Below are 21,295 nucleotides of genomic sequence, written 5' to 3'. Positions count from 1 at the left end.
GACTGAATCTATTGGCCTTGTTTCCCCCATACTGCATGGGCCACATTCTGCAGTGAGGTGATGGAGAAGGGGGGGGGGGGGGGGGGGGCAGCGGGGGCGTTGGGGTCGGTTACAGCAAAAGTTGTTTTGGGGGAGAAGGAGGGTGGACAAAGAGGGGTGGTCTTGTGGGCAGGTGGGTGAAGCCCGATCGTGAGTGATTAGACTTTTATTTTTTTTTTGGGGGGGGGGGTTTGTTTAGAGGTGGTGAGGTGGAGGGTGAGGGAGGTGGGGGGGCAGTATTGTAGTGCAGGGAAGGAGGGTGTGCTGGGTGAAAAAGAAAAAAAAAAAAGCAAGCCACAAGAGTGGAGCGAGGGACGTGGATGAAGGAGGAGGAGGAGGAGGAGTGGTGGGTTGGGAGGCCGGTGGCAGAGAGAAAGGGACGATTACTCAGGCTCGACTGCTCCCTCAGAGGGGACGGGGAAGCTGCTCATTCACACAGAATATGGTCGAGGCCGGTTCAAAGGCTACAGTGCGCTGGAATCAGGACTGATTGAACCTCAAACGGAGGGCTCTTCCCCCCGCCCTCTTCCTGACGAGGTTAATTGGCATTAATCCGTGTTAATGTTTACTTTCTTTAAAGCGCAATTAGATCCCTTTCCCAGCATGGGACCATAAATGTATTCTCTCACTTCCACTTTTTATTAAATTTGACTTTTATCTTTGCCCCTCCCACGCTGAGGGTAGCATACACTAACCCAGTGTTGCTATCTTTTTTAGCATATTTGTTTCCCTCTCCAACGTACACTAAACCTTTTTTCTGCTTCCCAAAGTTTCCTCTTACTGTCCCTTTCCAAAAGAAGTATTTTTCAGTTTTTCCCATTTTTGTTAACCCTTACCCCGCCTCACCATCACTCCCTAGGTTTTTTTTGGCATTAATCTGTTTTGCTGTTTTCTATCTTTTTAGAGTCATTTAGATCCCTCTCCCAACATGAGCCTTTTTTGTACTTACCAGAGTGAATTCCTTTTCCTCTCCCCGTCCCCTGCTGAGGTTAATTCACATTAATTGGTGTGGCTATTGACTATCTTTTGGCTGACTTATGTTCCTCTCCAAACTTTTTTACCCAAGATCATTCCATTCCTCTTTCTCACCCTTGTTGGACCTTTTTTTTTTTTTAAATTGCCCTTTACCCTTCTCAGTTTCGACTCAGATTAACCGCCATCAACCGGAGTTGGTGTTAACTTTCTCTTTGGTCCCTCTTCCTTCATGAGCCCTTTTTTCTGCCAACCAAAGTTTAAACCATTCCCTTTTTTTTACCCGTCACATTTTTGTCTCAGCCTGACCCTCCCCCCCCTCTTCCTCTGCCCAGTCGCTATCGGGGTTAATTGGCATTACTCTGAATTGCTGTTAACTTTTTCTTTGGCATATTTGGGTCCCTCTCTCAGCTGTCTTCTTACTGAGTTCGTTCCTTTTGCTCTTTCTCTTCATTCTTCAATCTGACTCATCCCCCCACTCTCGTGCCCCCTCCCTGCTGAGGTTAATATGCATTAATCAGAGTTGCTATTAGCTTTCCTTTTGGCGCATTCGGGCCCCTTTCTCAACATGAGCCTTTTTTTTTTAAAACCAAAGTCCATTCCTTCCCTCTGTCTGTCCCCTCCTGGACCTCTTTATTTTTTCAATAGGACATTCTGTGTTTTTTTCTTTGCCCCCCCCCACATGCCCCCTTTTCTGCCGAGGTTAATTGGCGTTATAAGTGTTGCTGTTAACTTTTGTTTTGGCACATTTGGGTCCCTCTCCCAACATGAGTCTTTTTTTTTTGCTTACCAAAGTTCATTCCTTTCCCCTTTCTGTCCCCTCCTGGACTTCTTTTTTCTCAATCTGACTCCTTTTTTTTTTTTCTTCTTCTTCCACAGCCCCCCCACCCCCAACTCCACCACCACCACATCCATTACTTCTCCTTCTCTTTCCATCTACCCCTTTCTCTCTCTCTCTCGCTCTCTAATAAGTTCCAGATGTGGTTCCTGCATTCCTCTGGTCGGTGGAGAGAGAAAGAGACGAGGGGAGGAGAGGGGGTGGTATGAGTTTTTTTTTGGGGGGGGGGGGACAGGAGGAGAAGCACATGAATTAAAACAGGGAGCGCATGATGAGGAAGAGGAGTCTATGTACTGTAACACACTCGCAAACACACACACACACACACACACACACACACACACACACACCAACGTGCGCTGGAAAACACACACAAGCAGAAGGAGGGAGAATGGATGCATTTGTGTGTGCATGAGTGTGTGTGTGTGTGTGTGTGTGTGTGTGTGTGTGTGTGTGTGTTAAGGGGATGGGGGAGGGGGGATGTCGGTCCTGTAACCTCAAAAGTTTTGGGACATTCTCCTCCTCCTCCTCCTCTTCCCTGCCTCCCCCCTCCCTCCCCCTCCCTCCGCAGGAATGTGGCTGACGCTGATGATGTCACTTCATTTCTCTGCTCTCCCAGTTCCTGCTCCTCTACAGGGACAGGACCGAGAGAGAGAGAGAGAGAGGGAGGGAGGGAGGGGGAGAGAGAGAGGGGGAGATATTCGACTTGCTCCATCCATCTTCCCTTTACGATAACAACATTAGGGTCAACCTTCCGACTAAATCCGCTACCACAGTACCGCAATGCCCGCCGTCCCCCTCGCCATGTAGTATAACAGCCTGCAGGCTAAATTGTTCCCGACTACAAATAATGAGTGAGCCATCTCTTAGTGGTAATAATCATCAATGGCCTTGGAGTCCGGTCATTAAAACCATCTTGTGCAGATGCAAAGACAGCTATGCTGGCTTAATATGATACCCTTGAGGCCATGCTTACCTTAACTTAGCTTCCCCATATTTTTAGTTCCTGATTGGCCTTAACCTAGTTTACATCAGAGCAAGTCATGTCCACTCTTCTGGCTTCAGACAGCTTCAGACTTCTGTGCTGTTACACAGTGAAGTCTGACAGAAGGTTATGAATTAGAGTCGGTTGAAAAGCCCCAAAAGAAATGAAACGCTTCAAATCCACATTAGTGTAAAAAAAAATGACTTTGGAGGCTAAATCTTTTTTATTCACTGATCAAGAGAAAACTGTAGCATTTAAACAATGTAACATGATCATTGTGTTCTCTTTGTGCATGTCCACCATCTTGACATTTATTGGTGAGGAGGAACATTGGAACAAACCGTCTATGATTGACGCTGTTGCCTGATTAAGAGGAAAACAATAATGGCGACTACCGCCCCTCGACTGACAATCCAAATCCATCTTCAGGGAGCTAATGAAACACATGTCAAAGAGATGGAGCTGAATGGGTTTGGTGTTGAAAGGTAGGCCTTGAGGAAGATGAATGCATGATGTATTCATCACTTTTTGACTATTTCACACAATTCTTCTGATTAAATTCACTTGTGAACACCTGGGTGTGGGACATCACATCCAGTGTAAACAGGTGTTAAGAAATCTTCAGTTGGAATGATTTCATGATTAGATTGACCCACAGCTCCTGATACTGGTTTAAATGACGTGGGGGAAATGATCTGGAACAGCAAATTGAGGAAATACATTTTTTATGGACCTGTTCATGGGAATCTGGTGTATTTACATGTTTGGCCTTCAACAAAGTTTTACTACATGTAGGAAGCTTGTTAGTGTTCATATGTATACCACTGTGTGCCATAGCTTAAAACATTACCATTAACTGGAACCTATAGGGACCTAGTCACAATTTAGCAGCACAACAACGGACTAGCAGGTCCGCAGACTTAGGTCGTCCAGCTCCAGCGTCGGTGTCGGCACGGTCGGTGAGAGGAATCTCTCTGATTGGCTGTTTGGAGGTTTCATTTATCTGCAGCTCTCGTCACAGGTTCAGAAAAGCCCCTTGATTTTTTGTCAATATAAATGTTAAAAATGTTCAATAAAAGTTTGATAGATTTCAACATGTAATAACACCATCTAACCAATGGGAAACGGGGGGCGCTAATGCGTCTTCAACGCTAGATGCCACCCGATATTAAAGAGAAAAAGAAACGGATGACGAACAGCCAATCATGTCCCAGGGATATGGGTAGGCGGCCTTACAGACGCTGGGAGCGGAATGAAAATACAGTCCAAATTAGCGATCGTGGCACTGAAGGAAACGCTGATCCTACCGGCTCAAAGCAGGAGAAGACACCGTCAACAAGACGACATGATGAAAAATTTTGTCATATCACCCAGGCCTACTTTCACCCATTAGTGTGGTTTCTCCTTATTTGTCTCCTCCTCCTCTTCTTTTCTTTTTCCACTAAAAGATCAAGAGCTGACAACGCCAGCTCCATTTTCTACTTTTTATCAGACATTATTCTCCATTAGTAGACTACCTATAATAGTGGTAAGTGACAGCGGTGTGAAAATGGTCTTCTCGTATCATAACAACGGACTACCGCTGTTATTTTCTCTCACGCATGTGCAGATCGTATGTGGTGGTTGACCGTGGGCTGTAGTCTTTGCGGTGTGTTCAAGAGCAACTTTTTGGCCAAGAGAAACGGCAACGTGAGGCAACACCACAGGCGGCCTTCATCACCACTAGTTCTTTGCCGTCTGCTTCGTGTGTCAGGGCCTTTATGTTGGCGTGCTTTTTGTCACATAACGCCAAGAGTAATTCATGGAAATCATGGAAATCCTTGCTTTTTGGTACATATTTATGTGCATGATGCAACGCTCCTCATTCATTAGGCAATCTCTGCTGTACTTTTTTTCTTCTGCCATCCAAACGCTTTAAAACTTTAAAAGTCGACAGAGCTCATCTCTGATTTATTAACACCCTGCTCACTTTGCTTTCTAGTCATTTAACATTTTTGCTATCGACAAAGAAGCCTCCTCTGAAGAGCGACAGTATATGCAGACGTGGTGTGTTATTGGTGAGGGGCTCTCTGCAGGAGGTCAAGGCCCCTGGCTTTTTATTGGACGGTTTGTGACAGATGACATTGCAAGAAGCTACAGTACATACCAATAAAATTAGATTACAGTGGATTGAATTAAAGCAGACCTTGGAGGAGGTGATTTATCGACAGGACGCTGCTTGTAAAATAGTCCTGCTGCTGGATTCCATTACCATGCTGTACTGTAACGGGACGTGATTTGGTGGAGCATCTGAAAAGCTGTCACAGATGACGGTGCCCCATGTTTACTAGCTTTTATCACGTGGACTGTGGCGGCAGTGTGGCTTTAGGAATGGGTCGCTGCCCGAAATCAATGGGGAACCGCTGCCGTTGAATTATTGATCCATTATCATATGGATTGTGCCGGTTGGGTTCTGTGGCGACCCCTGCGCTACAAACTACAGAGAAGCAGCTTGATATGCATGTATCCCCCCTGTTTGAGCTTATCCAGAGGACGGCTATTGTTAGTTCTGGTCACCCTTGGTTACAGCAGAGGATTCTTTGTGCAGCCGCTCGGCATGTTGGCCGCACAAAGACTCGTGGATTACTAGGGACGGGGCCGGCTTTCCAGCGCCTGAGCATATTCATGCGGCCCGTAATGTGTCAGATGCCTCGTCCATGAATTATCATATTACCCAACACTGATCCTGGGGTTGCTATGGCCACGGTGGCTGTCATTGTGTCAGTGGTCCTCGCTGGCTGTAGCCATGGTTACAGTGTCTGTAACAGAGGTTTGGCACAAATAGAGCTCTTCAGATGTGAAATTCTTGTATGAGAGGAGACCCAGAGGACGGAGGGGTTGCACACACACAAACACACACATTTAAAGAGAATGCACACCTTCAGCAGAGCATGTGCACTCTCATTCACACTGAGTAGTAGACAAAGCACAGGAGTCATTCTCCTCCCGCCATTTCCAAATAAACTTGTTTCCACAGCAACCATTTTGATAGTAATGGAGAGAAAGAAAGAAAGAGAAGCGGACATGCTTGAAGGTGGAGAGGAAGCACAAGAAGGGAATAATGTGGCAGGTGAAGGTAAGAAGACGAAGTAGGAGGAGGAGGAGGAGGAGGAGGAGTGACCATTTTTAAGTAGATGCTCGACAAACAAAAGGAAGTGAATAGGGAACGAGAAGGGGGCAAGGCCACAAAGGAGACGAAGAAAGAGAGAGGTCGCCGACTGCTAGTAAGAGGGAGGACGGCAAGGTAGGAAGACAGAGGAAGGGAGCGAGGAGGCAGACAATGCAGCAAACAAAGGAAGGAGTCTCTGCGTCTCCCCCCCCCCCCCCGATCTTCCCTCAGCTCCGTCCCCACCTCCAGGAGTCACCTTTGTGTTTGAGTGACACCGTGTCAGCACGCTCAGTGGGTCGCCTCCTTTCACTCCCTGCCGCTCTCCATCTATGTCTCTCGCTTGTTCCTATAGCCCCGTCACCATGGTAACAGGTTATTATGGCGATCGTGCAGGCGGCCATGTTGTTGAGAGAAGGCAGGCACAGGTGGTAGAGTTCCCACAGGCTGATAAATAGAGGGAGAAAAGGGCGTGCACTGGAGTACTGCATGGGGACTCTTTTAAGAGGAATCACTGCTTTTTTTAAATTTGGCTTAAAAACATTGATTGACAACAGTTTTGATTTAAGGTGGTTACCCATGCTTACTTTAATTTAAAATGACCATTAAATTACAATCATCTAAATTCAAAAGGAGGATCAGCTTAGCCTGCAGTAGCTCTTCAGGATTTGCGAGTTCAACCAAACCTGGACACTCCTCCCGCTCCTGAAGTCATTGATGTGACTACATTCAGCCTTCAGTCATGTAAAAAATAACTTTAAAAAGACATTCCAGTTTCCGGCACTAATTCCAAAAAGGCAATATTCCTTGTTGTTCCTAGGTGTTTACATGGATAGGGAAAATGAAAATTCTACAAATAATCCTGTTGACATGCTACTGTACATCCTCAGATTAACCCCATCCTTTGTTACAAACACACAGAGCCGACCACCAACAGACAGCCAGCTCCGACTGGTAAAGATCCCAAATTAGACACATATTCTGAACATATCTAAATATTAATATTTCTTATTTACTTTATTCTAAAATTCTGATTCATATCGGCATATACTACATGACCCAGTTAAAGAATTAGACACTTTTTAATGCCATTTTGTTGACATACAAATGGATCATGCTGTTGACATGCTCTGCTTCATTGTCTCCCATATCACATTAATCAACAGACTTTTTTATTAGGGTTATTATTGTACACTTATTAACTAATACTCATGTTATATAGACCCCTGTAAACCCTGTTAAGTAGCGTTCTGACTTATTTAGTCACATTTACAGTTATGTTCATAATATAAACTGTCCCTGAGGGGAAAAGAAGAATAAAGATTTTTAAGCGATCTGGAGCATTGTCATGTTCATAATAGAGGAGGAAAATGGACTCGCAATTTCTGGCAGGGCAGTCGGTGCTTGAACAACATTTTTTAGATTAGAAACCTGAATCATATCTTGACATTCCTAAAACCTTGTTATGTCTAGTTTTGATAAATAGTTTGGGTTGGTTAGTCAGCCCAAGAACATTTCAACTGGTGTCTTTATTCCCTCTTAATTGTGTGTTATGTAGACTGACAAGATATATCAGTGCTGGAGCTAATTATTACTTGCAGGCTTAAATATACAGTTGATACACTTTGCATATATTCATAAAATGTATACAGAAGTCTACATGGCATGCATACACAAACACTATGCTGGTGCACATTTAAAATGCACAGAAATGTTCTTTATTAAAATACATTCATATTTCCTGAAGGTTTACACAAAAATCTGTTTTTTTTAAACTAGTTTTCTCAAATTGAAATAAAACTCCAAACCGGAGCCGCCAGAGCATGCACACAGACTGACTGATGGATTGACATCTGGACTTATGCACGCTCGCATACAGCCGAACAGGGGGAGGGCCAGTCAGTGCCGCATGACTCCTATGGCTGCAACTTTGTCCTGAAACAATGATGTCATCCTCCTCCATCACACTTCACAGCCCCGTGTCTGTGGACCCTCGCCGCCGCCGCCGTCTCTTTGTTCTCCTGCTCCTGCATCTCATTTTCCCGGCAGTCGCTCCACAACACCAACACGTTCGGCCACACGCAGCAGCGGCGATATGGAATTAGACTGATAACAGAATCAATTTGGAGCGGATTGACTAACAGTGAGGAGAGTGTGGAGGGGGGAAAGTGAAAGAGAGGAATAATGAGGCACCAATGCGGCCGCCTGACTATTAATTGGATAGGTGGAGGGAGGATGAGGTCATTGAAAAATGTTTTTTTTTTCAGGAAAATGGGTGTACTGAGCATAAGGGAGGGTTTCATCAGACACACAGATGCACACATACGCGTGTGCGCTCGTACAGAAAACTTTTTTTTTGGGCAGTTACTTTACACGTCAGCTGTTGCTATGGTGACGCAAGCCTGTGATCCAGCCGAGGCTTCGGGATTGGCTGGAGATGAGCGAGGGAGAGGCAGGCAAGGGGGACTTTGTCGGAGGGGTGCAGAGGGGGTACAGGGAGACGGCCAGACACAAAGATAAATTAGATGGATGCATCACAATCCATAAAAATGTTGTTTGTATTAAAACAGCGACCGGTGAACCCTCTCTACTGCATGACATCACTCCTAACTCCATCTCCTGTCCCATTCACAGAGCAGAGGCATGCATGTGTTCAAACGCTGTAAAGAAAGCTTTGACATTCACCACCTTACAGCAGGGTGTGTGTGGCAAATTAAAAAAAATGCAGGGCACATGAGCAGCACGCCGGCTAAAAATAGCTCCAAACATCTTTTGCATGCTTATACCCTTTAAGTCATTTTCAGCCACAAATTGTCGGTTCATTACCTTACTATTAAAGCACCATCGCATGGTGCGAGAGGTGCTCTCGGGCTAAATTGCTGTGGCGGTTCACACTATGGTGGCCGTGCTTTTTGGTGAGTCACCCGACCAAGCTGTGCGTGCTCGCCCCTGGCTTTGTGTCTGCTTTGACAAGCCAAGGTTGGTGTCACTGTGTCTGCAGGGGCTGTTGTCCCAGGATCCAGATTAATCCTAATCCTTTTCCAAACTTTGACTAGGGCTGTGCTTAATCCCAGACTAAACTGAGGCCTGCGCCCCATTGGAGATAGAGATGCTCCACTGAGTTTGACAGTTTAGTCCCAGTGATGGTTGAATCCCTGTTTTGGGAAACCGCCTCGATGTGTCGATTATATGTTTGGGGTTTAGGGTGGTTGTGTTTGTGTGTGTGTTGACAGGAAGTGGTTAGCCCATGTGGTGAAGGTTAGGTCAGCTGCGCCGCCTGTTGTTTTTTTTTGTGGATGTGTGTGTATCCATGTACATGTGGTCACAGCTTTTATGTGACCGTGGTCTTTGTGTGGACGGGGTGCTCCAAGTCTCCCGGTGGTATCTTGGGGATCGGTGACTCAAGGAAATCAGGACACACTCTAAATTTGTCACTGCAGCATAACCCACATAATGAAAGAATACAAGCTCCCTCGCATACACGCTCCTGTCTTGCCTTTTTGCTCTGACTGCTCTCTGCGTGTAGATGAGCGCACACACACACACACACACACACACAAGCAGAAACACTCATGTTGACAAGTGTTAACTGGGTAATATGGAAATCAGAAGGCGATGAGCACATGTTTAAATGAGTCAGTGTTTTCAGTCCTCAGCCTTTGCCTGGGTGTTTTCTCTGCAGATTGTGTAGCCTCCACTAAGGAGTATTCACTTTGGATTATGTTTATGGTTTACTGAGGCAGTTGAGGGAATACCTCCAGCTTGCAAATCTGAAGTGGTGGAGAAAAGGATTTGCTTGCCCTCAGGCTACTGTCAAGGTTGCGGGGTACTTTAAACCCAGCTAAACTCTTTTTTTACACCCATGTATGTCTGAGAAAAGGATTTTCATGCTTTTTTAAGACGGCATAAATCCACACTGTACATTTCAGTAATTAGCATTTGACGGACAAATTAAGTTGCAGGAAATTAAAGTAAATCTCTCTCGCTGTCTGGAATTATCTTTTGTTTCTAATGCCTTCTCCACCAGAATTACCACAACATCACATGTCCTGAATCTTCACACAAGATTTCTCTTAAACCTCAACACTGACAGCATGCGAGATGATGGGTTACAGCATTCTTTTGAATTCATCAGCAGTAAATGGAAAATGAAAAACGTAGTAAAATTGTAAAGGGGTGGGAATCGCGGGGTAACTCAAGACACAATACGATATGTGATATGTGGCCAAAGATAATGGTAATATCACGATACAGCAATTCTGCAATAACTGATGTATGACTAGACGATCAACTGAGGTACATAAAATGCCCCTTTAAGATAAAGTGCCAGATTCATGTATTAATTCACAGCAATTTGGTGTAAATTTCCCCTCATATCACGCTTCATCCTTAAACTTCTTTTCGCTGTTGTACGACATCACCCCACTCTTCATCTTGTCTTTTGGCCAATCCACTTCTGTGCAGGTTCCCCTCATTCATGACATAAGCAGCACCATGAGGAGACATAGAGTAGTGACAGGGTGGATCAAATTAAAGGGAAATCTGGGGCGCCAGTGGCCGAGTGGTTAGGGCATCATGCGCCCCATGTACAGATGCTGTAGTCCTCGGAGCGGGCAGCCCGGGTTAAAAGATCTGACCTGTTTCTCCTTAACCGCATGTCATTGCCCACTCTCTCTGTCCTGGATTTCTGACTCTATCCACTCTCCTATCTCTACAATAGCACAAAAAGCCTAAAAATATAAATCTTCCCAAAATTGGAAGGAAATCTGTTTAGAGCACCATATCTGTTTTTTTTAAAGAATCAATATTTGGCACCAGTGATTCAATGAATGTATTACTCACATTTCGGATGACCACCCCTAGTAAAGATAATGTTTTAGTCATCACTTTAATGTTGAAAGAAGTTCATGACTACTTGAGTTTGAGAAGGGTTGCTCATACTTACAAACTTCTATTAATCCCCAATTTTCTTGAGCCTGCAACTCTGCTGTTGTGCTTCACTGACATCAAGGGTTTTTTTTTAGCAGTTGTTGACTGCAGTTTCAAAAAACAACCTCAGATAAACCCACTGTACAGTACTTGCCTGGCACTAAATACTAGAAATGCTGGAACAGATATTAATTAGCTGGTTGAGTTAAGTGAAAAAACAACATCCCTCAGGAGTTAGTGGAAATAAAGCTGAAGCTTGAGTAAAAAGAAGAGTGTCTGTTTTTTTATTTAGTTTGCAGTAAGAAAAACATCCAATTAATTCTATTGAAACTCAGTTATATTTGACTGTGTGAATATGCAAATCTTCAGTCCTTTGTAGGTTTCTGCTGCTCCCCTAGTGGCCAAAAAATCAATAACTGCAGGCACTAGTCTGTAAAAAGTGATTTGTTCTTCTGATTTGTCAAATGACTGAGGAAAATTGGCAACAATTCTGAAACAATTTTTTCGGCAATTTCCAAGCAAATCATTGTTATATCAAACTCTATATTTGAGATTTAGATTGTGGGTTAAGCAAATATATTCTAATATATCATCTTGGGCCAGGAGAACTTTGGTTCTGCCCGCTGACTTTGGTTGAAACCAGAAAAAAAACCAAGTTTGGGCGAGACAAATAAATGCCAAAGTAAACAGCAATCACACTAAAAAGTCGAGTCCTGATAGAATTAAAACACAGCTCTCTTAAAAGTCCCTGAAAACTTGTTTTGAAAAGTGTTTTTCTGTGATATGAAATATTTATGACTAAATGAGCAACAAGGAAATGTCAAGTATGGAGACAAAACATCCTTATATGTCATTTATTAAAGATTTAACAACAAAAAATGAAGTTAATTTGGTCCTCTTGACATTGCTAAAACATTATTAAACAAGTGAAAAAAGCACTGAAGTAAAGGAAAGGATGAATTTTTAATGGCCACAAAACAAAGATAAAGTTTTGCCGAAAATTTTGTTTTAATATAGGACCTTATGACAATAATGACAGGAGGATTGAAAAAAAAGTGATGATTTGACCTTGAAACCTTAATAAACCAAGACACTCATTAACACTTTCTAGAGCCTAATACTTGTATCAATGAATCAATCGATCTTTATTTGTATCCCACCAAATCACAACAAATTTTGTCTCAAGACACTTTACAAAAGAGCAGGTAAAATACCTTGTCCAGTGGCAAGAAAAAACATCCTTTACGAGGCAGATACCTTGAACAGAACCAGACTCATGATGAACAGCCATATGTTGAAACTGTGTTGTGCTTAGAAAGTGTGATAGATGGAGATACAGAAAGAAAGAGAAGGATAGAGACAAACAGAGCAACAACAACCAATTACTACCACATACATGTTAGTGATACAGAAAATACAGTAACGATTTAGTATTTAGTGGTGATTCAAAGAATCACTTAAGGCAGTCCGCACTGACTCAAATTTCCTGACTGCTGAAGCATGCGTTCTTGTGGTGCAATTTCTTCATGTTTAGAGTTGGAGGCTTTGCTCATCATGATACTTCCTAACTATTCCTGGCTTATTGTTGTTTCTATGTTGTTTTGCTTTTTTTATCTTTACTCGTTAATCCAGTTCATTTGGGTGTTCCTCAGGGAGCAAATTAAGGGCCACATCTTTTTTTCCCTGGTTCACTGCGAAATTATTTTAAGGTATGCATGCTGCAAAGCTCCATCTGCATTTGATTCCCTTTTGTATCCTTGCACATCTCCTTTATCTTCCGCATATTAATGCCCTGCACTGCCAGAAGCCATTGTTATGATTGGTTAGGAAAAATTTTTTTTGCATGACTGGTTCCCTTTTGTATTATCAGGCATATTGTATCTCTGCACATCATACCAAATCTGACATGATAGGGGGAGAGTGCATGTTCTCCGAGTATATGAAAGGGCAAGGAAATGTGAGAGATAGGGTCCGAGGGGTCATCATGGGGGGCCAAGTGCGGCTGGGTACAGAGGCATATGGCAGTTGTTAAAAAAAAAAAGTGAGAGAGATTGGAACCTTTGGAGAAACGCCAGCGGGCTCAGAGGGAGAAGTGTGAGGGAATAAGAGAGAGTGTATGAGGGGAAAAAGTGATAAAAAAAAAGTGGAGAGGACAAGTGAGAGAAGGAGAGATGTAAATGGTATGAGGTGAAGAAAAAGGGAGTGAGGGAAAAAAAGTGAGAGAAGAGAGAGAGATGGGTAAACGGAGGGATGAGAAAGAGAGAGAGAGAGAGAAAATGCTGGAGGGCTGATATTTAATGTGATAAATGAGTTGTGACAGTCCGCCTCTAACCCCCTTCCAACCAGCGAGGAGGAGGAACACAGAAATAGAAAGCATTATGGGTAAAAGGACATATACAGCATTATGTATGTATATAGAAAGAAGGAGGAGCACAGCGTACTGTAGAGCGGGAGAGGTAGAGAGAAATCAGTGCAGGCAAAAGGACATTCATAGACAGCATTATGGATGTACAAAGTGAAGGAGGCGAGTGGGGATGCATACATATTACAGAGAGGAAAGCAGAGAGAGAGAAGCAAGGCAGTTTAGGTAAAGGACATGCAACATTATAGAGTGCGGGGGGGGGGGTAGGTAATGGGGGAGGAGGGGGTATACAATGCAGCATTGGGTTAATGATCTACAGTACAAGATTCTTGGGAATAAATGGGCGAGGGGGAGAGACAACATTGGGAGAATGAAAATCTAAATCCTCCACTGTGATTGCCTCTCCTCCATTGTGCGGGTGTCATGTCTTCAAGCGACGGCTAATTACAACTTGTCATCAAACAGTGTGGAACAATAGCAGCTGAGCGTGCTTTATAGTTTTTTTGCCTTATTTTTTTGAGAGTAAGTCGGTGGGCCAGTGTCGGTCTATCTTCCGTGGAAGTGGACTACAGACTGAAGAGGGAAAGAGTCTAGTAGACAATGACAGCCACTGTAGTTTTGGGAGTGGAAGCCTGGGAGATGACTCATTGGGAGGAATGAAGAAACAGAGAGACGGGGAGGGAGAGCTGGAGAGTTTTGAAGAAATAAAAAGTCAAGCGTGAGCAGAAAAGGGGTGTGAGATACCCCTATAGCTGAAGTTTTTGTTGTTTGATCTCTTCTCTACTGAGTCAGCGTTTACCATCTCTTTTGTCTTCCATCTTTTTTTTCTACCCTAACTCTGTTCTGATTTCCTCGTCTTTGACACCTCCGTCTTTTCCATGCTGTTCTAACTCCTCTCCGGCGCTCTGTTAATGGCCGCAAGCCAACGTGTGATCAAAGATGGCAATCGAGGCATTCCACTTCAGCTGGGGGAATGCAGTTTCCAATCAATTAAGTATAAAACCACAGACACAAAAATATGTGATATCTGTGGTTGGGGGAATTTTTACAGTGGCTTGTCTGCCTGAAGTGTGTAAACAGAGAAAATAAAACAAAAGTCCCTAACTTATGTTCCTCTCTTTCTCCCAATCCCTTCCCTCAATCTGTTTCTCCAGTGTGGACAGCAAGGTTCTCTCAGGAGCCGGCAGACCAGTCGGTGGTGCGGGGCCAGAGGGTGATCCTGTCCTGTGTTGTCTTCAACTACTCAGGCATTGTTCAGTGGACCAAGGATGGCCTGGCTCTGGGAATCGGAGAGGACCTCCGGGGTGAGACATCACACAACCACCTCAGGCTTCCTGTGCTCTGTGCAGCATGTGACTAAGACGGGTTGATTCAAAGCTGACTCTGATACTTTTGGATCGGAGCTGCTGATAGGCAAATTATTATGCAGCATTGTTGAGAGTTATGAAAGTGGAAAATTGTCAAAGTTATTTTAGAGTTCTCTCTGGTTCTCTTGCACCACCATTTACTCGCTTAACTTGCTATACCACATTTCAGAGGGGAAGCATGTTAAATGTTTAAAGCCTGTTTTATGCTTACTGTGGCATCTGCAACATTTGCAGTGCAGAGGCTCAGAACTATATGGTGCCACAAATAACATTTCTCAACTTAGTTTAGAATTTCATATATTACTTTAAAGTAGATCTAGGAAATACAATCCAACCCCCAACTACAAAAGCACTCGTACCACTGTTGTTGCATGCATGCTATCTATTCTGTAGTTGCTAATTAGACCTGTGTTTTCAAATCAACGGTCCTTGAATCTTAGTGCGTCTTTCTGAAGTGACTGGGGTAGTTGTATCGCACTTTGCAGAAGCATACACATAATAAAACTAGGGGGTATGTGGATACATTGAGGAGTAACTCAGCTGATAAGAAACCAGACTAAGGCCCTATCATTCCCCTTGAGCAGTGTCACTTGGCCATACCCCTCTCTTTTACCTGCTTTAAGGTAGGATGTTCCATTACTCCTGAGACTGGGGGATGTTGGTCATTTTGTCCCACAAATGGAGGGTTTACATAGACCAAACGTTTATGTTACTTCCTAACTATTCCTGGCTATGTTGTATATGTTGGCATATGTCTATGTTGTTTGCTTTTTTACCTGTTAATCCAGTTCATTCGTGTGTTCCTCAGGGAGCAAATTAAGGGCCACATTTTTTTCCCCCTGTTCACTGCGAAAATTATTTTACGGTTTGCATGCTGCAAAGCTCCATCTGCATCTGATTCCCTTTTGTGTCCTTGCACATCTCCTATGTACAAAGCATAGAGAAGCAGGGGACATAGTTACCTGTGTGGGGAGAGAAGGCAATATCTTTGCAAATGGTCATGCAAAAATCTTAAAATGTGCAAAGATATATGTAATGTGTCATTATGATAAGGGTTTCAGAAAAAGAGCCTTTCACCTTATGAAATTAAACTGTAGATTAGATTTAAGTAGATATCTTCGTTGTTTAGTGTAGAAGATTGAAAATGTACCCGTTTGATTCCAGCATTTCTAAATTGAATGTTCATTAATCTGCCATTATATTACAATGAAGCATTATCTGAGTAGTTTTACATCAAAATATCTGTACAAATATCTGATGACTCATCCTGCCCTCAGGGACGTTTACTGATATTTCGACCAATTAAAAAGCTTTGTCGAAGGTCACGATCCAATCCAATCATCCCAACGTTATGTCCCGCCATCTATCTTGTGACCGGTTCTATCCCGTTTCAGTTAAAAATATGTCACGGCCCGGCAGTTAGATACTAGTAATGCTAAAAACAGTAAGACTACAAAAGCCGCTCTCCAATCAAAACCATAATGTGACAAACTGTGCATTGATTTCAGTTGATGTTAACTTTAGCCACCTTCTGCATAAATCATCCAGTGTTTCATGGGAAAGTCTACACTCCCCCGGGCACATTAAACTGACACCCTTCAACTCGCTTTAGCAGCATCACGTTATTGAATCTGTCATATGAGCAGTGGGTGACACTGACTGGCTAATATCTCGTTTTATCGAGAGCCCAATTCATCGGTTCATTTCATCCCTCTTTTCCTGTTGTGTAGCTCTTTGCACTTTTAGTTCACTTGTGTTGCATTTTTGTCCCCGAGTGAAGACACTTCCAGTTTGATTTATGAAGTGTCCCGCTTGTCTGTTTTGTCAAAAAAACAACAATTTGAGACGTCTGTTGTCTGACTTTGACAAAAACTGGGGGGAATGATGCATCTTATTGCTGTGTTGCAGAATTTCCAGAATTGCACTGATTAGCCCGGGGGGGGGGGCAATTACTGGTCAAAACAATTGTGCATATTTTTAACTGATTGGTCCAGAGGGAGGATGTATCATTTGTGACTTGCTGTTGTCTTGTTTTCCACATGCTCCATTCTCCATATTCTCCACGTATCTTCCTCCTTCTTTTACTTTTCCTACCTTTCATACTTAATTTCTTTTCTTTTCTCTGCTGCTCTTTCCTGTCATACACTGCACGCTATGAGCTTATTTTTGTAGTCCTGTGGCCTCAGTAATGACTCTCTGCTCCTCTGCTCGTCCCCTCTCCTCACCTCTCCTCTCCTCCACATGTCTGTCATGCTATTCCACTGCGACCTCCCCATCCCAGCTCCCTCTTGTTCCTCTCTCTCTCTCCCTCTCTTTGCTCTCCTTCTCTCAGCTGCCTCTGTTGTGCAGAGCCCTCTCTTCTCGTCTCCATTTAACTTCCCTACCTTGTCGCTCCTTCTCTCTCTCCTTACACTCACCTTGCTTGACACACTCTCCGCTCGCACTCTCCTCTTTCCTCTCAACCCCTTCCTTCCTCTCCTCTTTTATGTCCTCTCCTGTCCCTCCTCCGTTCTTCCTGTCTCTCCTTCTCTCCATTCTTTTAATCAAATTGTTACTGTAATGGTCCAGTGCTTCAAGCCAAAGCTTTTAAATAAAAAACATGTGAATGAACACTGGCCGCTTCATGCATACATACACTCAGTGTGTGTGTTTGTGTGTGAGGCTCTGTCCCTCTGTGTCCCCCCCCCTCCCTTATTCTCTGAGCTTTTCATACGCTCTCCCCGCTCTCGACATTTCACATGCAAATGCACGTATATACAATGCACACACACACTCTTGCACACATGCATGCAGAAGCAAGGACACGCAAGGTTAGGCAGGCAGCGCTGCTCAGTTCAGACGCTGCACATGGAAGCGGCACAGAGAATTTCACATGCGATCTACGTCTGGGCAGCAAACATGAATTCTGCACCACGAACTGGAGTCGATTTGAGTCCTCTAAAACGTTGCTGTCATAATGCATTCGTCTTTTTCCCCTGCTGGTGAGAGAGAGAGAGAGAGAGAGAGAGAGAGAGAGAGAGAGAGAGAGCATGGATGCCACCTAATGGTGAGAATGTACGGCAGTGACACAGCTGGGCCGTGTGTGGGATGGGGGAAGGGGAGTGGATCGGAGAGGCTTGTGTGTGTATGTATATGATTGTGTGTGAATGTGTTTGTTCAGTCATGCGTTTGTGTTTGTGCAGATCTAGCGCATTAGGGGCCACACATGTCTCTGGGGTCATTTAAGCTGAGAAAGAAAAAAGTCTTGATTTCACTTCATGCATGACACAGATCTGATGTTTGCTCATAGCAGGACGCACTACAAGCTGTGCGCTGTGTGGTTTTCTTTTTTTTTTTTTTTTTTGCATTCTGGCACAAACCACCAGGGTATGTGAGGAAACAGGAAACATGGGATGAACTCGCTGTTTGTAGTTAAAGTTCAGATATTAAAGTTGTAGTGACATGAATTCCCCTTCAGTAAGCAGCTAGCTACAACAAAAGGATGAAAAGAAGGGTAGGAAATGTAAACTAACCTGATCAGCAGTTTTAGGAAAAGTTAAGAGATTTGAAACTAGCTACAAGAGAAGCTCTAACAGTCACCATAAAATCAAAAAATCATGGCACCAGTGTTTGTGTTGTCTGAGCCAAGGAATTTAGATTTGCCTGTATTAGTATCGTTTTTTTTTTAGCACAATAAAATACTGTTGGCTGATATTTTGAGGTCGATGTTGGTCTATCAAAATGTACCAAGATCAGAGTATATGATTTCCTATTATATGCCACAATGACAATACATTTTTTTTTCTTGACTGATGAATAAATCTGGTATCAGCGCATGTCTGCGATAAAATTAGCCGATAACGATAGCCACTTGTGCTAATATCGACCAGCCGATTAATCAGTCAGGCTCTAATATGGATATATTGACACCTGATGAATTGGTGCTTGAATTTGAATGAATTTACGACACTCTCAGTTTATTTTGGATTCAGAATGGACATTTTGCTTACACAGATATTGTGTAAAACATGAAAGACAGCAGATTAATATAGAAACTTTGAGAATAGCTGCTAGGCACTCTATAATTAGTGTTGATTAATCACACTTTATATCATTATTATTATTATTATTATTTTTATTAGGTGCAATAGAGTGACAAACTGGTGACATATACATAACAAATGAGGCACAAATAAAACAAACAGACAGGGGCGCGCTGGTGGCGCAATGGTTAGGGCGCGCGTCCCATGTATTGAGACTCTCGTCTCGAGCAGCAGGGTTCACTTCCACCCGTGGCCCCCTTCCGCATGTCGTTCCCCGCTCTCTCTCCCTGGTTTCCGACTCTATCCACTGTCCTCTCTCTGCATTAAAGGCACGAAAAAGCCCAAAATAAATCTTTAAAAAAAAACAAAAAAACAGACAAGGTTAGGACAACGACTCCAAAATACAGTAAATAATAAAATAAAACAAATAAAGACAGCAAAATACTAAGACATCAATAGACACACATCAGACTACAACCAGCAAATACATTACAAAACTATATGAAATACCTAAGAAGGGATACAAGTGAAAGAAGCGATAGAGAGAAAGAGAGAAGGGGAGGGAGAGAAGGTGCTTTGGAAGGGGGACTTGAGAGGTAGAAGAGAGTTGAGGAGTTGAGCAGTGTGTATGGTATGTGTTGAATATGTTGACGTTAAACAATGTTGTGATGTGAGAGTTTGTGTAATGATTATGTTTTAGCGGAAGTTGACTGCAGCTGGGGTTTTGGGTTTGGTTTGAGCGTTTGATTTGAATATCATTATTTTTGTCTAATTGTACAGACCTTCTACGTATCAGATCGACTAAAACAGGATCTTCTGTGACTTTGTGTTTCCCAGCCTGGCCCAGATACCGTGTGCTCCGCGTTCAGGACTTGGGTCAGTATAACCTGGAGATCCTGTCGGCTGATCTGTCTGATGACTCTCTGTACGAGTGCCAGGCCCCTGATGCTGCCCTGAGGTCAAGAAGGGCCAAACTCACCGTCCTCAGTATGTTTGAATTCAGGTGTCAGTGTGTGTGTGTGTGTGTGTGTGTGTGTGTGTGTGTGTGTGTGTGTGTGTGTGTGTGTGTGTGTGTCTACAAAAAGCATGTGGGATGTTTCTTACGCTGTCCTATCCTGCTTCAGTCCCCCCAGATGAACCGGTGATCGATGGGGGTCCAGAGGTGTTGCTAAACGCGGGGGAGTCGTACAACCTGAGCTGCGTGTCTCGAGGGGCGAAACCTCCTTCTGTGATCGAGTGGCTTAAAGACGGTTTGCCTGTCGAGGGGGCCGCCAGCATCACTGTAGGTCCAAAAATAGAAAGACCCACTAAACACACATTCAGAACATCCAGTTACCTTCTCACCGTGCTTCATCTTCACTCAATGTTTCCTCCCTCCGTCGTCACCAGGAGGTGCTTCCAGACAGGAAGAGGGTGACCACACGCAGCTACCTGCCCATCCAGCCCGTCGACACCGACACCGGGAGGAACTTCAGCTGTGTGGCCACAAACCTGGCTGTTCCCAGTGGAAAAAGCACAACCGTCACCCTCAACGTACACCGTAAGTAGTTAAAAAACAGACAAACAACAAAGCCAAAACTCAAGAAGTATCAGTTAAAATTCAAAATCATAAAATGTATTGCATTTCTATTGAAAGAATTCCAATTTTTAACACAATATATGATTATATTTTCTTGTTAATTGCTACATAAAAAAACATTTTCTGAATCCCAGCCTCATTAAAAGTGTCATATTTTGAAATATAAAACATCTGGCAGAAGCTGAACATTTTATAGCCATTTTAAGTAATGCACAGAAGCCATTTTACACCCCACAGTCCAGATTGCAGCATAATATTAAATGAAGCAAGGCTGTTTTTATGAGACTCTCTCTCTCTCTTCCAGATCCACCATCAGTGACCTTGTCCATTGAGCCTCGTTCTGTCCTAGAGGGGGATAGAGTCACCTTCACCTGCCAGGCATCCGCCAACCCTCCTATTATGGGCTACAGGTCTGAATCCACGAGCGAGCACACTCTCATTTATACAGGGCCTCTTAAAGCAGCAGTTACCCCCCCCCCCCGTTTTTCATATGTTATGCTTTAAAGGAATGTTATTCTTTTACACTGTTTGTCTTGGACTCTAGTGCTGCAAACATTTGGCTGCCTCCCCAATAGCATCTAAAAATTTACTCCATTGAGAAAATGTTTTGGGAAAAAAAGACATTTAGATAATTGTAGTTTTGATTAGAGCCCAACCAAAATGGGATTTCTGAGATCGTAAGCTATTTCAGAACGGGAAAGTTAATTGGTTACCAATATGACGACCCATATTTAACGTTTTTTGGCTTGGAATGAAATATACATTTTCTCTGTGGATTGTTCACCATATTTGCACCGATATGTTTTTGTACACGTTGACAGATGGCTTACACCAATACTTTAATTGAACAACATTATTACATATTATCAACCAATTGAATCCAACACCACAGTCAGCTTAGCCTTGATGCTCTTTTTGCATGTGCTGCAGGCAGTGTCAAGAGTATTTTTTTTAACTATGCAGTTGCACAAGCTACTTTTTAAATCTAATGAATCCATTACTTTCAGGATTAGATGTTTTTATATGATATACATATATAAATTGGGAACACACTTGA

General features: G+C 43.3%; 1 protein-coding gene across 4 annotated transcripts in view; it reads left to right on the top strand.

The window, feature by feature from the left end:
• The window catches only part of kirrel1a (kirre like nephrin family adhesion molecule 1a), a 41,117-nt gene that overhangs the window by 4,081 nt on the left and 15,741 nt on the right, over window positions 1-21,295 (top strand). For all 4 annotated transcript variants that reach the window (XM_029279648.2, XM_065950458.1, XM_029279649.2 and 1 more), the window contains exons 2-6: window positions 14,425-14,574; window positions 19,497-19,646; window positions 19,784-19,941; window positions 20,049-20,199; window positions 20,543-20,648. In XM_029279648.2, coding sequence (XP_029135481.1) covers window positions 14,425-14,574; window positions 19,497-19,646; window positions 19,784-19,941; window positions 20,049-20,199; window positions 20,543-20,648 — 715 coding nt within the window. The remainder of the gene's footprint in view (window positions 1-14,424; window positions 14,575-19,496; window positions 19,647-19,783; window positions 19,942-20,048; window positions 20,200-20,542; window positions 20,649-21,295) is intronic.

The sequence above is a fragment of the Labrus bergylta genome, chromosome 22 (genome assembly GCF_963930695.1).
Source record: "Labrus bergylta chromosome 22, fLabBer1.1, whole genome shotgun sequence".
NCBI lineage: Eukaryota > Metazoa > Chordata > Actinopteri > Labriformes > Labridae > Labrus > Labrus bergylta.
This window is presented reverse-complemented; position numbering and strand designations above follow the sequence as displayed.